This window comes from Osmerus eperlanus, chromosome 11, assembly GCF_963692335.1.
Source record: "Osmerus eperlanus chromosome 11, fOsmEpe2.1, whole genome shotgun sequence".
NCBI lineage: Eukaryota > Metazoa > Chordata > Actinopteri > Osmeriformes > Osmeridae > Osmerus > Osmerus eperlanus.
The window spans coordinates 12,296,132-12,310,302 of NC_085028.1; the positions used below are offsets into that span (position 1 = coordinate 12,296,132).

The 14,171-nt window shown below is 43.7% G+C and overlaps 2 protein-coding genes across 2 annotated transcripts in view; one reads left to right on the forward strand and one right to left on the reverse strand.

Annotated features, from left to right (window-relative positions):
- Positions 1 to 14,171, forward strand: part of lpar6a (lysophosphatidic acid receptor 6a) — a 281,763-nt gene that overhangs the window by 96,437 nt on the left and 171,155 nt on the right. The window lies entirely within an intron of this gene.
- tenm4 (teneurin transmembrane protein 4) overlaps positions 1 to 14,171 on the reverse strand; it is a 108,095-nt gene that overhangs the window by 45,936 nt on the left and 47,988 nt on the right. Inside the window, exons 10-15 of the mRNA XM_062472826.1 lie at positions 12,520 to 12,734; positions 10,998 to 11,208; positions 7,744 to 7,845; positions 6,976 to 7,170; positions 5,049 to 5,249; positions 1,076 to 1,261 (exon numbers count right to left, since the gene is read on the reverse strand). Coding sequence (XP_062328810.1) covers positions 1,076 to 1,261; positions 5,049 to 5,249; positions 6,976 to 7,170; positions 7,744 to 7,845; positions 10,998 to 11,208; positions 12,520 to 12,734 — 1,110 coding nt within the window. The remainder of the gene's footprint in view (positions 1 to 1,075; positions 1,262 to 5,048; positions 5,250 to 6,975; positions 7,171 to 7,743; positions 7,846 to 10,997; positions 11,209 to 12,519; positions 12,735 to 14,171) is intronic.

Below are 14,171 nucleotides of genomic sequence, written 5' to 3' on the forward strand. Positions count from 1 at the left end.
CAATGAACCATCAATTATATAATTCCACTATTAAATCCCAATAAACATTTACCAAACTAGTTCTACCGAGTAGACACCCACTAACTAGTGACCTCTGACATTAATCAAGTTTTCCTTGGGATTATGTTTCTTTTAGCAGTCAACAAAACAGCCATGTGTTTTAGTCTACACTGAGGTCATGCTGTGTTTGCCCTCTTTCACTCCAGTAATGCTGGTCATGCTCAACTCAGGGTGTAGTATTTACATCCTGCTGTGTGTTCTCATAGCAAACAAATCCTCTCAGGTCATTGGCTTGAAGCCAGGTCAATGTTTTAAAGCTAGAAGGCTTCATGGCTAGAAGACTCGATCTGAAACTGACCATCATGTGTTTTCAACTCTGACTGTCGCTATGGGGATACAATTATTTATAACCATGCATAGATAGCTGTAGTTTGGCTTTTACATTTACTGCTCTATTCCTCAGGAATCGCTGTAAATATCACAGGGTGGTATCCATTTCAGGATTGGTTTTCAGTCATGTTTTATCTCTTGTCTTTTTTCGGTGATCTTTGCACTATTTGAACTAGTGGCTCACAGTACCAAAGGCCTGCTTATTTTAATAAATTGTGCACCATTAAGACAATGTTTACAAATAATACATAGTGTACAATACATTTGTTATTGCCTTTCCTTAACAGACTTTAGAAATTTGGTAGGCTGCTATGGGAAAATGTTTAAGATAAACTGCAACTGAAGACTTATTAAAAACTATAAAGTATTGTTTCTGTTTACTGACTCCTCTACGAAATATTTAAATAGTAGTACCAGCTAACAATTTTTTGTACTCAAAATAAAGAAAATGAATGAGTTGGAAAGATAAAACGTAGAACGAAAGACTCATTAGCACATTCCCACATCTAAATGCATGAAGACAAGCCTCATATCCTTGAGCAAACCTGTTCATGCTATGCTGACTTGCACAAATTCAATTAGGCATGCTCACCCTCTTTATTTCCCCACCTACCCCCACACCCAATACACAGACAGCCCACGGCCCTCAAATCCCCCCCCCCACCCAAACAACTTGTCGTCCTACCAATGGTGCAGTGTTCTCCATTCCAACCAGGGCTGCATTCACATTTGCCGTTCTTGCAAGTGCCGTGCTCGTTACAGCGAGGGTTACACGCCCTCTGGTCACACCCTGCGCCCGTCCAGCCGTCGTCGCAGCGGCAGGTGCCCGACACACAGATGCCATGGCCACCACAGTCGGCTGCACAAATCTCTGTGGGAGACATAGAGAAAGGAGAGGGAAAAGATGAACAGAAAGGGAAGGGGGAGTAGGGAGGGAGTGGGACGGACAGGGAAGAAGAGGCGTTGACAGGACAAGGCAACAGGGGTGAAGAAAAGACAAATCCAGGAGTTATTGTCAGGGAGAAGCGGCCACGCTCCACTACCTTGTCTGATGTCAGCTGAAAGGAAATTCTTGCACCTCATGAGGGGCAATCCCTTTTGACAATACAAATCTAATAAGTCCATTACAAAGAAAGGACAAGGATTGTGGGGGCCTTAGCAGACTGATTCTTCTTCTTGCTCCTTCCTTTTGTAAATTCCTCTTTTTGTGCCATGAGGATAGGCAAAAAGGAGGCAAAAATCCAATTTGAGCTCTCTATAGGAGATGCAACACGTCAGATTTAATTAAAAAATGGTTCGCTAGAACTGCAATGACGTGAGAGATCTTGAAATATATATATATGTATCTGTCTGAAAAGGTGATAGGAAAACACCCTACTGTGCCACTTCCAAGACGCATATTTCAAGATGCCTATTCATTTCCACGTATGATATACTTTGCTTCTAATGTACACAGGGAGAGCAGAAGGGCATGCAGGCATCTAAAGTCAACAAGATTCTTCTTTAATTATAAAACTCCTTCTGTCACCAAGGCTGTGTTTCCTTTATCACTGAGCTGAGAGACAGGAAGGTGAAGTGAGAGCTAAGATGAAGATTAAGATCCTAATTAACTGTGGGTCATAGCTCGGCTTTTAACAGTTCTATTGCAGAGAGACGTCCATGACTGGCTGTGATGGATTCAACATGGCTGCAGTCCAGCATGGGGGAGATCACAGTGACAAGTCACAAGAAAGATTGACAGATTACTTATGAATATAATTAAAATGTCTCTCTCTCTATTTGCGTCTTATTAGACAAAAATATTCAAGTCAGTCCATGGGGAGCCACACTGGAGGCATCATCTGTTAATAAGCAAATTGCTGTTTGGTTAGTGCCCATGTTGTCATTGTTGCAAATTAAATTGAGTGAGTTGTTTTTTTCAGCTACATACTATAACATGGTATTACCAGTTTTAAAACCTTTATAGAAAAATCCCTCCCTCTTGCTAATTACGGATAAGTGCGGCTTTGTTGAATTATGCAAATGCCCCTTTGATTTCACATGCGACTTTTCAATCAGGCGTCCTGACAGCATTTCATTTAGGGCTACTTTAGGTTGTCTGAACTACAGACACACACATACACACACACACACACAAACTGCATTACATATTTGAGATAATCAATTTAGCATGTTTAGCAAAGGTTGTCGGAAAAACACACACATACACAAAGTGCAGTCCATATTAAACATCAATAGTTTAGCATGTAAAGAAGAAGGTACAGTACTATTTTTAGAATTTAGCATAGCTAAAAGCCTATAAGCAATAAGCTCATCATAATGTACATGCCATTTACTTTTTACTTTGATCATGTGTGCTATTTCTACACACATAAAACTATTGCTGGGTATGTGACACACTAATAAAATTGCAGTCTTAATTGCAGTTGCCCAACGTTATGTCATCATTAACTCAAACCTAAAACTGAAAAACTATCAAATAGGTCTTTTAAACGCGAAGTAACAGAAGGGCTTCTAATTAATTCAGATCTTAACTGTTCAAGCATTTGATTTATGAATATGCTGAGAAAACAGGCCTGCCCACTTTCTTTTCCGGAGAGCTTCATTATTAGAAGCCAAACTGCTTCCATAGACATTGCGCACTGAAACAGAGTGGTAGACAACTGTTCACTTGGACGAAAGGAGGAGCCTTTAACGTGATAAAGATGCAATTACAGCCTGCAGGCAGAGCCCTCATTACTGGCGGTCAGAGCACCCCTGAGTGAGAAATACTCCCATCCCCAGGATAGCCATTACCATTTGCACTAAAGGAGATTGTAAACAAACCTTTCTAGGGTTGTGGAGACAGCAAAAACACCAGTATAAAACCTTAAAGCATTGAGTGTATCGGATTTATAGTTTAGGCGCTCTACACAGGTGGGGCTGCTTGTACGAGAAGCAGCCTTGTGAAGACAGAAGATGAGTTTGAAGTCTAAAGGAAGGAACTGTGGTCATTCGACATGGTCAGAGAGCAGCACAGATGTGAAAAGCTCTCTTTATCCGATCCCAATGAATCTGAGAGGATACTGACTGCCTTCTCATTGTACCATATACTGTGAATGTTTAGCTCATCTTGCTGGAGTGAAGCTGAGCTGCAGCGAAAAAGAGCCAACTCATCATCACTGACAGAGACACGAGGCCCAGACTTAAGTTCCCATTTCTGTCCAAATCCCCAGGATTACCAAATAGGTCAGTCTGTCTGTTCTATATTAATGTGCCAGAGAGGAAAATCTGAGTTCTTGAAGTATCTTGTAAGTATCATGAAGACTAATTTTGAGAGAATGAATCCATTCGCCGTGCAATATTACATTTACTATGGATTGGGGCTATCTCGTTGTTATGATCAGTGACCAGCTCTTTTGTAAAGCTCTCTCTTGGAAGTCGCTTTGGATAAAAGCGTCTGCTAAATGCATACATGTAAATGTAAATGGATTACAACAGTTAAATTGTGGTAAATACAACCTCAAAAGCTACGACATATTTGTATTTTGTCTCCTTCAACGTATTGATAAATTATATATGGCTAAAGTGAGGTCAATCAGAGGTGAACTAGGTTTAATCTCCATCTGTCTCCTGATGCAATCCTTTATTAATAGCTATAGGAACGAATATACTCATGTTTCCCTCATTAGATGTTAATAAGGGAGACACCTAACCTCCTCGGGTTTGAAAAGCTTTGCTCTGGCAGAGATACCAGTAAGAGTATATCTTATCACAATCCTCTATGTTTCACCCACTGTAGAGTGAGGAGTCGCCACAGACTGAGAGAACACAAATGGAAGGGTCCTGTAGAGCGGAGACACCCATCAGCGGCAAAGAGCCGAACGCAGACAGCCTAATGAAAAGCCAGTACTATTAACTTGCATTAGACCACGTCTTTGACAAGATCGTCACTCTGCTTGCTTGGTTCTTCTCTAGGACTGCTGTGTAACCATGTAACGGTTTAGCATCAAGCCATCTGGAAGGAAACAGACTGGGAAATGGCAAAATCACCATCAATTAAGCAGGCTTTAATTACAGCAGTCGACCTCAAGCTGATCAGTAATAAGAATGACTGCTTTTATGTGACGCAATCTCTTTAAACACAAACACAAATGTTTCTTTCTGAGAGGACCTTAGCAGTTACCTTAGTTGTGTAATACTGAGCAGTGACGAGAACATTATATTAAGCTAAAACTGCGTTTTAAAGTACAATAATGCTAGTTTCTGTTTTTGACATACTGTGAACATTGTTGATGAATGTGTAGCATATCAAGGTGTAAACACCAAAATAATGTAATATATGCCATTAACTAATAACTTATGGTATAAGACACCATGTCTGTTTACTGATGAATCATAGTCTAGGGAGTCAGATGAATCATAGCATAGGGAGTCAGGTGGCTGAGCGGTGAGGGAATCGGGCTAGTAATCCGAAGGTTGCCAGTTCGATTCCCGGTCATGCCAACTGACGTTGTGTCCTTGGGCAAGGCACTTCACCCTACTTGCCTCGGGGGAATGTCTCTGTACTTGCTGTAAGTCGCTCTGGATAAGAGCGGCTGCTAAATGACTAAATGTAAATGTAAATAGCCGATCTTGATGCCAGTTTTTCACTCGTGGTGAAATTAGCAGTGACTCACCTGTGGAGCAGTCGTGACCAGTCCAGTTGGGATCGCAGCTGCAGGTTCCTGTTTCTGCCAAGAAGGCCCCATGTCCAGAACACTGGTCCATGCAGGAGGCCCGAGGGCTTTCACAGCCAGGACCTCCCCAGCCCACAAAGCAGTGGCACTCTCCCCGCACACATACTCCTCGGCCTGAGCATGTCGGGTCCAGGCAATCCACTGAAAGAGATCCAAGAGCACAGATTCAGGGACACACTCACCTGCTGTTTCTCCCTCTCTCCCACACGCACCCCCTGTAGGGCCCTCCTGGCATCTCCATAGAGAGAGAGAGAGAGAGAGAGAGAGAGAGAGAGAGAGAGAGATAGAGAGAGAGAGAGAGAGAGAGAGAGAGAGAGAGAGAGGGCTCCAGCTACACTTTACAGCTTTCAGGCTCAGTTGGCTTATTGTATGTCCACCCTTACTGTTCAGGGCAGACACCAGTTGACACGACAGGAGGCCCGGCATCCCCTAAAGCCCTCAGAGCCAGGGACCAGAATTACAAACAAGTAAATTAAATGGCTTTCACAGTGGGGCTCAGCGCGCCAACCGGCAGGTACAGCCCACACACCTCCTGGCACTCACCCTCCTTCCTGTAATGAGATTTCCTCCCAAAGAGGGAGGACACCTTAACAAGTGCATGTTTGCCTAAATTGAAAACCATGCTTGATGTGCTCTTCCGAGTTGTATTTAGTAAAGCAACCTTGACAGAATGGAAAACATTACTGAAGGAAGGCGCAAGAGTAAATTGCAAGTGAACAGTAAGTAAGAGAACAACAGTTTGTTTACATTCACTGTCAATTGAAGAAGATAACTGTGACTGAAGCAGGTGGCAAATTGCTGGAAATACTGAACTTCGGCATCATCCTCCTCGTATATACTGTACAAGCAATTCCGCAGAGGTTACCAGAGCATACCCTCATGACACGTTGATAAGTAAGTACTCCATAAGCCTAGGGACCAGAGTTGTGGGAGCATACCGCTTCACGTCAGACAAGGACTAATGTCTTATGGTCCTGCTTTAACAATCTTCCCTGTGCTCACAGATGGTTAATGGAAGCCAGTCCCTGTCTGTATGGTCATGGAGAGCAGCAGGCCATGCCACGGACACTTCCCGTTACCGAGGCAGAAATGGGTATAAAGGCCATTGGAATAAGACAAACAGGATAGCTCGCCTCTTAGCAGATGGTTTGGGCACAAGGCACAAGGATCAGAACCTAACTGACAAGTCCCTCTCTCCTGGCAATTAATCATCATGGCTGAAGGTCGTGGGGAAGAAAGGTGCAAATGTTAAAGGGCCCTCGTCCACATTCCCCTCCACTCTTTATGGCTAGTGCTCCAACCAAAATAGAATGGGGGCCTATGAATGTCAGAAACACCCATTTATCAAAATCCCAGGGTCATTTTTCATCCTGAAATGAGAGGTTTCAAGAACTGACAAACACAATGGCTACTTCAATCTTATCTGGCCCTGCTTTATCCCGATATCGCTAACATGTTAATGGAAGAAAGTCACACTTTGCCTCTCAGCAAATTCGGCTTATTGGATTTTAGACAACAAAGGAATTGTTTGTGTGGTTAATGGGATGCTATAGAACCTCCATACATACATAATGTATGGGAGGAAAGAGTAATCTAAGAAGAACACTGTCAGGAGTTGGATACTATTGGGTGGGGTTTCAAACAACTTCTTTCTATTGTGTTCACTCTACTTACAGATGCAGAAAAGTGGTTGATGCATACAAAACTGTGCCTTACATTTGGTGCACATTTACTGTCAATGTGTTAATGCTTCAGGAGAAAGTTTGAAAATGTAACATTTCATTGGCATTGGTGACAGGAATTGTGTGCGTGTGAAGGTGTACATGTTTTAGAAAAAAAGGGGAAAGTAGAGAAACTGTTATTTCACCTTCTTCACAGTTCTCGCCCTTGTAGCCTGGGTTGCAGATGCAAGTTCCCACAATGCAGGTCCCATGGCTGCTGCAGGTGATGTCGATGCACTGGTTGGTGGAAACATCACATTCAGAGCCCTTCCAGCCACTGTGACACATGCAGCGACCTTTGAGGTATTGACCATTCCCACTGCACAGCACTGGACAGGCAGCTTTGAAAAGAACAGACAGCACACACAAACATTTGAATGGGATCTACCAAGCGTAGCTTCACAGGATGTGTGTGCCCAGGCCTCCATCAGAGTGTGACTCACACCACGATGCAAAACAGCTTCTGACCAGCACTCTTCTGTTGAAAGTGCTGCCAACATATTCTTTTTTAGATTAGATTCACCAGTGTCTCGGAATGGAACTAAAATATTTAGCCTTTTCCCAAACACAAACAGCAATCTACTGTGGCTACACAGTGTGGCAACATTTCAGAAATGGATGACCACATTTGAATTACTCAAGTTCATCACCATGCAGACCATAAGACCACAACCGCAGTGTTGGCCAAAGTAATGAATACATGATTCACAGTCAACTAATATGAATGCTCATTATTATCTATGTATTTATGCTTCTGGAAATGATCAAATGACCAAGCCTAGCTCAAGAAGCAAACTGTAGAGACCACTGGTGTATTGACTTTGCCCTTTAAAGCATTGAACTGTTACTGGAGAAAACCATACAATGCACTGTTTGCATTTCTGCTTATGACACAACGCTTGTGGAACACTCACCTCTTCCACAGTCTGGTCCTTTAAACCCTAAGAAGCAGTGGCAGGTTCCTGCCACACAGTCTCCATTACCAAAGCAGTTACTGGGGCAGTCATCTATAGAATCTGTAAAAACAAACATATTTTTTTGTGGTTTAACCATATTATAACTAATGATACAATTAAAGATACACAAAAAATAAACAAAATATCAAAATGATGAACACAAATCTAAAGCAGCGATGGATATGTTTAGAAGCTTTCTAAAAAACATAATTTTTATTATGAAAGGATGAGCTTCCATGTCATCATGACCACCACAGCACTCTGTTCAACAGTGGATTGGTACACATTTATATCCTGTGTGAGAAAACTAACAACAACAACTGAACAAACACACCAGGTTAATTGCCTGCTTTTCCACCATCTTTATACCCACTCACATACTTTGTGTCAATTTTTGTCATTCGTTATATTACATTAGCATGTTCTTTCAAATGAGTATGTTTTGATGTGACAGGGCCATGGGCAGATATTTTTCCTGCTATTCACTGCAGATGGAATCCGAAACATGATGCACAAAATGGAGCAGAAAAATATTCACTCTCGTTCACCAGTCTACAAGTCGCGGTTGCTCCTAGGCAGAAGTTGTGGAACAAAGACACGTTTGTGGTTGACAAAGGGCTCGAAATGTAAGCCATAGCTGCTGCTTCCCTTTCCTCGGGAGACTCAATCATCATGGAAGATGCAACCGAGGAATAGAGAGAGGGGGAATTAGGGGGAGAGGAAAAGAAAGAGCAAAAAGATGGACAGTGAAGGAGAGGGTGTTGATGTGTGCTTCGGCCATAACTTCAGCTTTCTAATGTTGGTGTGTGTGTGTGTGTGTGTGTGTGTGTGTGTGTGTGTGTGTGTGTGTGTGTGAGAGAGAGAGAGAGAGAGAGAGAGAGAGAGAGAGAGAGAGAGAGAGAGAGAGAGAGAGAGAGAGAGAGAGAGAGAGAGAGAGAGAGAGGAGAGATGCGAGCGAGTTGAAGAGAGGCTACCCCCTAGCAGAGTCAAGGCAATCAGCATTTTGGTGGGATTTTGATGGCTTCCAACATGGACATCTAACTAGCAGGCCTGGGTTTTTGCTCAAAGCCAGGGCAGCTGTGAGTGAGGGGCAGGGCTCAGAAGCTGCAGGGGCTTTCCATTTGAATTTCCTCCCAGGAGTACAATTATGCAGGAATGATTCCTGGTGCGAGTCTTGCTGCTCTCACAAAAGGAGGACTGGTTGGGTTATGACAACTGCAGCTGTACATGAAGTATTCCACCACCCTTCAGTGCAATCTTAGTACTGATGTAAGATTTGACACATAACTCATTCCTAAGCCTAAAGGACAGCGAGACGATACAGTATGTCAGCCCTTTTTGTCATTTCAACTTTCATTGTAAATGCTTGCATCGCTTTGTGGTGTTCACAGCTATTCCCGCTGAGATCCACCATGAGCACTCTCAGTGAACACATTCACTGTAGGTTTAGCCAATAAATTATGGATTTAACCAGCTCCTTGTCCGAATTCATTACCCCTCATATCAGGGAAGCAAACTATTGTGTGAGCTCCCCCAGTCAGACAGGATAGAGTATCGTGCAGCAGGCAGGTTTAATCAGTGCATTGCCACAGTCTCAGTGGACAGCCAGCCTCTTTGAGCGATGGGCAGCCATGTAGAGAGAGAGAGAGAGGAACTGTGATCAGCAAGATACAGAGAAAGAGGCCGTATCACTGGGTCTCCACTCAGGGCTTCTGCCCTAGGAGAATATGTGTTTGTGTGTAGAGATGCATGTAAGTGTGAAGGCGAATGCCCAGGCTGAAGCCGAGCAACATGTGGCAGGGATAAATGGTTAGATGCTCTTAAGGCATTTTGCTTTGCAGGAGAACATCCTAGCAATAAGGAGTAGTGCGGATTAAAGAGAAGGACAATCCACTCATGATGATACATAATGACACAAGCAGCAAAGAAAACTGGAAACAAGCCACTACTTTGAAGGGACTAGCTGAGGGACACATTGCAATGATAATGTGGATGTTACCCCTGTGAAGCGCAGGGCTCGGTTAGAGCTGTCTCTGAGCCTGTCCGGAATAGTTATTGTTCATGAGCATTTCTACAGCCAGCTAGCTCTGCTTGAAGGTCAACTCAGTTCCTCCATGGCTCGATACAATTCAGGCAGTTGGTGAGATTCAATTTCTGCTGAAGGGCACTTAACCAACGACCCATTTTAGAAAGGGCTACTCTGCCTCCCTCTGAGCTCCTCTGAGCAGATCAGCTCTGATCCAAACGAACAGAGGCAGAACTCGGGCTCTGACTGAGTCGGCTCTCCTTCCTTGCACAAAAATAGCACTCCTGTTTGGTCCTCTACGATCCAGACCCACAGGAGGCCAACACACGCCAACTCAAGGAGAAGTAAACAAGAGTAAACATGATGCCATACCTCTTCCTTCCCCATGTCATATCTAATATATTAAGTATTGAATTACAGCTGTGGCTGGCGCAGTGGGGGGCATAGTACATCACTGCCTGTCTCCAGTCAGGTGTTGCATTGGTGTTGAGGACAGCTTCCCATCGATCTGCTGCCTGGCATGGCCCCCTGTCACAGATGGACTCTGGCCCAGGAGCTTTTAATTAAAGAGCATGTGAGAACAGCTCCCAGCTGCCACCCCTGTGAAAGCCGACACCTCGGGCCCTCTCACACCTAGGCCGATACAGCGGCACTAATCAAAGGCGCTTTAGGGGAACAAAGAGGAGAGTACAAAACGGAATTCCCTTCATGAGGAAGGACACATATCTGGAACAGAGCTGGGTGCTACAGCCCAGTGCTGGTCAAAAAGAAGAGATATCTCTTTGATGTATGAAAAGTAGATGGAAATTGGATCATATTATGATCAAAAGTGGCACAAGCAGGAGGGCACAATCATACATTGAGTTGTATGCAAATGGAACCCAGAAACCCGACACCTAGTTGGCTCAAGACACTCAGGCTAATGAGTATATTATGATCTCCAACTCAAGGTTCTAACTCAAGAGTCTTGGGGATAGCATACATTTTTCGATTTCTGAATATTTAAATTCACCTTGATTAACCCCTATTTTTCAAGGTTGTAAAATCCAACACAAATCTGGTGGGGCTCATTCCATAGAAACCAGAGTATGGTTGCTAAGGAGTGCTGCATGTTGCTTGGTTTTATGAAACATTATGGGTATTGATGTTCTGCGTGGCAGCAGTGCCTCATGATCAGGGTTCTTACCTATGGCTGCAGTAAGAAATGAGATGGTCTCTGTCTCTCTGCCATCATTGTAGATGGCCAGGTGCCAGATGCCAGAGTCCATGTACTGGATGAAGCCTGTGTCGTGGGTGGTGACAGGGACCAGGTTGCGCTGCAGAGCAATCGGAGCCTCAAGACCTTTCACGTCCTGGACCAGCAGCCTGCGACCATCCAGCAGCTCCACAAAGTCAAACTGGATTCACAGACAAACAAGCAGGTGGACAGACAGAGCAACAGAAAGATAGACCGACCGACCGATAAACAGACAGACAGGCAGACAGACAGAGACAGACATACACAGATAGGCAGGCAGACAGACAGACACAGATAGGCAGGCAGACAGGCAGACAGACAAACAGACCATTAGTGTGACATGAAGCACAGTGTGCTGCTGGGCCCTTACAGCCCAGTTATACCATTTCTACAGTGGCTCCTGCACTGCACAACCATTCGTTCTGCATAAATAAGTCATAATTTCAGTGAGGCCCAGGCTACATTTGCATACTGTCTGGATGAGTCTTCATCGTTTCACAACCCAAACATTACATATGAGAAGGGAACATTCCTTTCATACTATTCAAGTGATAAAAGCAAAAACAAATTAAAAGTTACTGTTTACTCAAATAACATCTGGACCGATTTGCCTCATATCAGAACTGACTCAATGAATACCAATGAGACTGCTTTTCATTCTCATCTACATGGGGCTTGGAATCTTGACTCCTCTGCCACTCTGTGTAATCAGTCACAGCACAAAAAATCACTATTTACTCTGCAGTCAAATAGGGAAAGTACACACAAAGAATCTTTTGCATAGAAGCACCATTAAATTGGGCGTCCATGTCGTGTGCTTTAAGTATATGCAGGTTAAAATCCCTTTGTACAATGATATGATATGATATTCAACTTCAGTTAAAACCATAGACCAATGCGGACATATCCCTACAAGGACAGACATGATTAATAGCCAGATTTATTTCATCCTGCCCTTTAAGCCTACATGTACATCACAGGGTAATGAAAATGCCCCGCTGCAAGTTCCTGAGTTCAAAACTCTTTTTTTTTAATCATCAATGAAACGGGCCATCTAAAAAACTGCATCTAAAGCATCTAAAGGAAACATGTTTGAAATATTGTTTTGAAAAAACAAGGCACCATTTACATAATATTTATGTTTTTGTACTTGACTAAACCTACTTTTGATTGTGAGTGAGTTTTACATGGTAGAAATCCAACATAATGTACCTGTGTGTGTGACGGTGGCAGATCCAACATAATGTACCTGTGTGTGTGACGGTGGCAGATCCAACATAATGTACCTGTGTGTGTGACGGTGGCAGATCCAACATAATGTACCTGTGTGTGTGACGGTGGCAGATCCAACATAATGTACCTGTGTGTGTGACGGTGGCAGATCCAACATAATGTACCTGTGTGTGTGACGGTGGCAGATCCAACATAATGTACCTGTGTTTGTGACGGTGGCAGATCCAACATAATGTACCTGTGTGTGTGACGGTGGCAGGCCTCTCCTCCCGTAGATCCCCACCAAAGCGTCTTTGCTCAGGGATACATTGAACTTCAGGTACATAGGATGATCAATGAAGATCTGAGACCTCCAGAAGATACCGGGAGGAATTTGCTGGGCGACCTTGCGACCCACGTCAATCTCCCCCATGTCTATGAAGCTGTCGTCTGGGAACAAGCTGTCCAATTTGCCTGCATCACAAGAAGAGTAAATCAGTCAAAGAGATGGAACCATTAATCCTCCGCGTGGAGGGCAGAGGGAGTCACTCTGCTGAGGCATGATGGTCTGACTATCGCACTGATTTTCAATCACATCACTGACAGACAAGAAAAATGACCCTTCTGACCAATCGGCCAGTGAAAGCATTGCCCATGCTCGGCCAAGAAGCTTCTAACGGTATTCTGAGAGGCCACCCACTCAGGTAACATCAAACAGGCCTTGCTGCTCAAACCTCCATATGCTCCATAATTTGTCTTCCATTGGACCCAGTAGAAATCCCAACATCTGCTTGCCCATGTAGATGGGCCAATTTCAGCAGTGATGTCTACTAAAGCAGACATTCACACAACTGAACCCCTAGGATTTGGTGGCAGACACGGTATTGGGTTACACGTGGCACGGCAGATGGCAGACTCCTCAAAAGTCCATCATTGGCGATGGGTTTTATCAGGGAAGACAGGACATGCTCTACTGCCTCCCACTTCTAAGCTTTACATAATGTTTTGACACAGTGGCACTGGGTCCACATGTTTGTGGTGTATTTATGCAGCACATTACCATTGTTCATCAACTGTTTACACAAATCATTAAACCCTGATAATAGGACTTGTGGGTAAATAAATGGTTTTACTCTGTGCGCTGTTAAGGTGGACAACTCCACTGGGAATGATATGATATGCGAATTGTAGAAGCGGTGCGCATCACCTTGGTGAAACCTAAGATTGATCAGCAGTGTTTCTCTTGACAACGGTACACTGTAAGGCAGAATTACAAAGCCATGGCTATTGATTTCCCTTCAGCTGCAGCTGTCACTCATGGTCTAAGCTCTACAGTGACTAGGCCATGTTCTTAGCTACACACACTCTCTGCCATCTGGTAAATGAGAACGACAACTCCAGGATTCATCTATATGGTAATGCCCTGATCTCTCACCTTTTGTCGGCTGCCTATGGCAAATCACATGGTTAAATGTGAGCCTGTTTTGTTTGAGTATTGAGGAGAGTAAACTTTCAGAGTGTGGCGCAGTTGGTACCAGGGGTTTAGAACATGCTTTCTTCAGCTGCCAGGAAAAGCAGCCCAGACTGGAAGATGAAAGGATCACATCCGTTCTGAAGGGGACAGAGTGGCTAATCCCCCAACAACCCCAGGATACTCAGTCCCTAAAGCTGGTCTGTTTTCCCCCTCTAGGAACAAATAACACTTTCCCACTTACAGCAACTTGCACTGGATTACAATGCAGATCTCACAGCACACCACAGAGAATGGACACAATGTTGAGCCTGATGATAAATCATTGGGAACTTGGTTCGAAGTTCTGAAATGCCATTTGTTTTCTTAGAAGTTGTGAAAAACTTTCAACTTTACTAAATGCAGTGTCAACTTTTACCATTTCATTTTCAAGTTTGAGG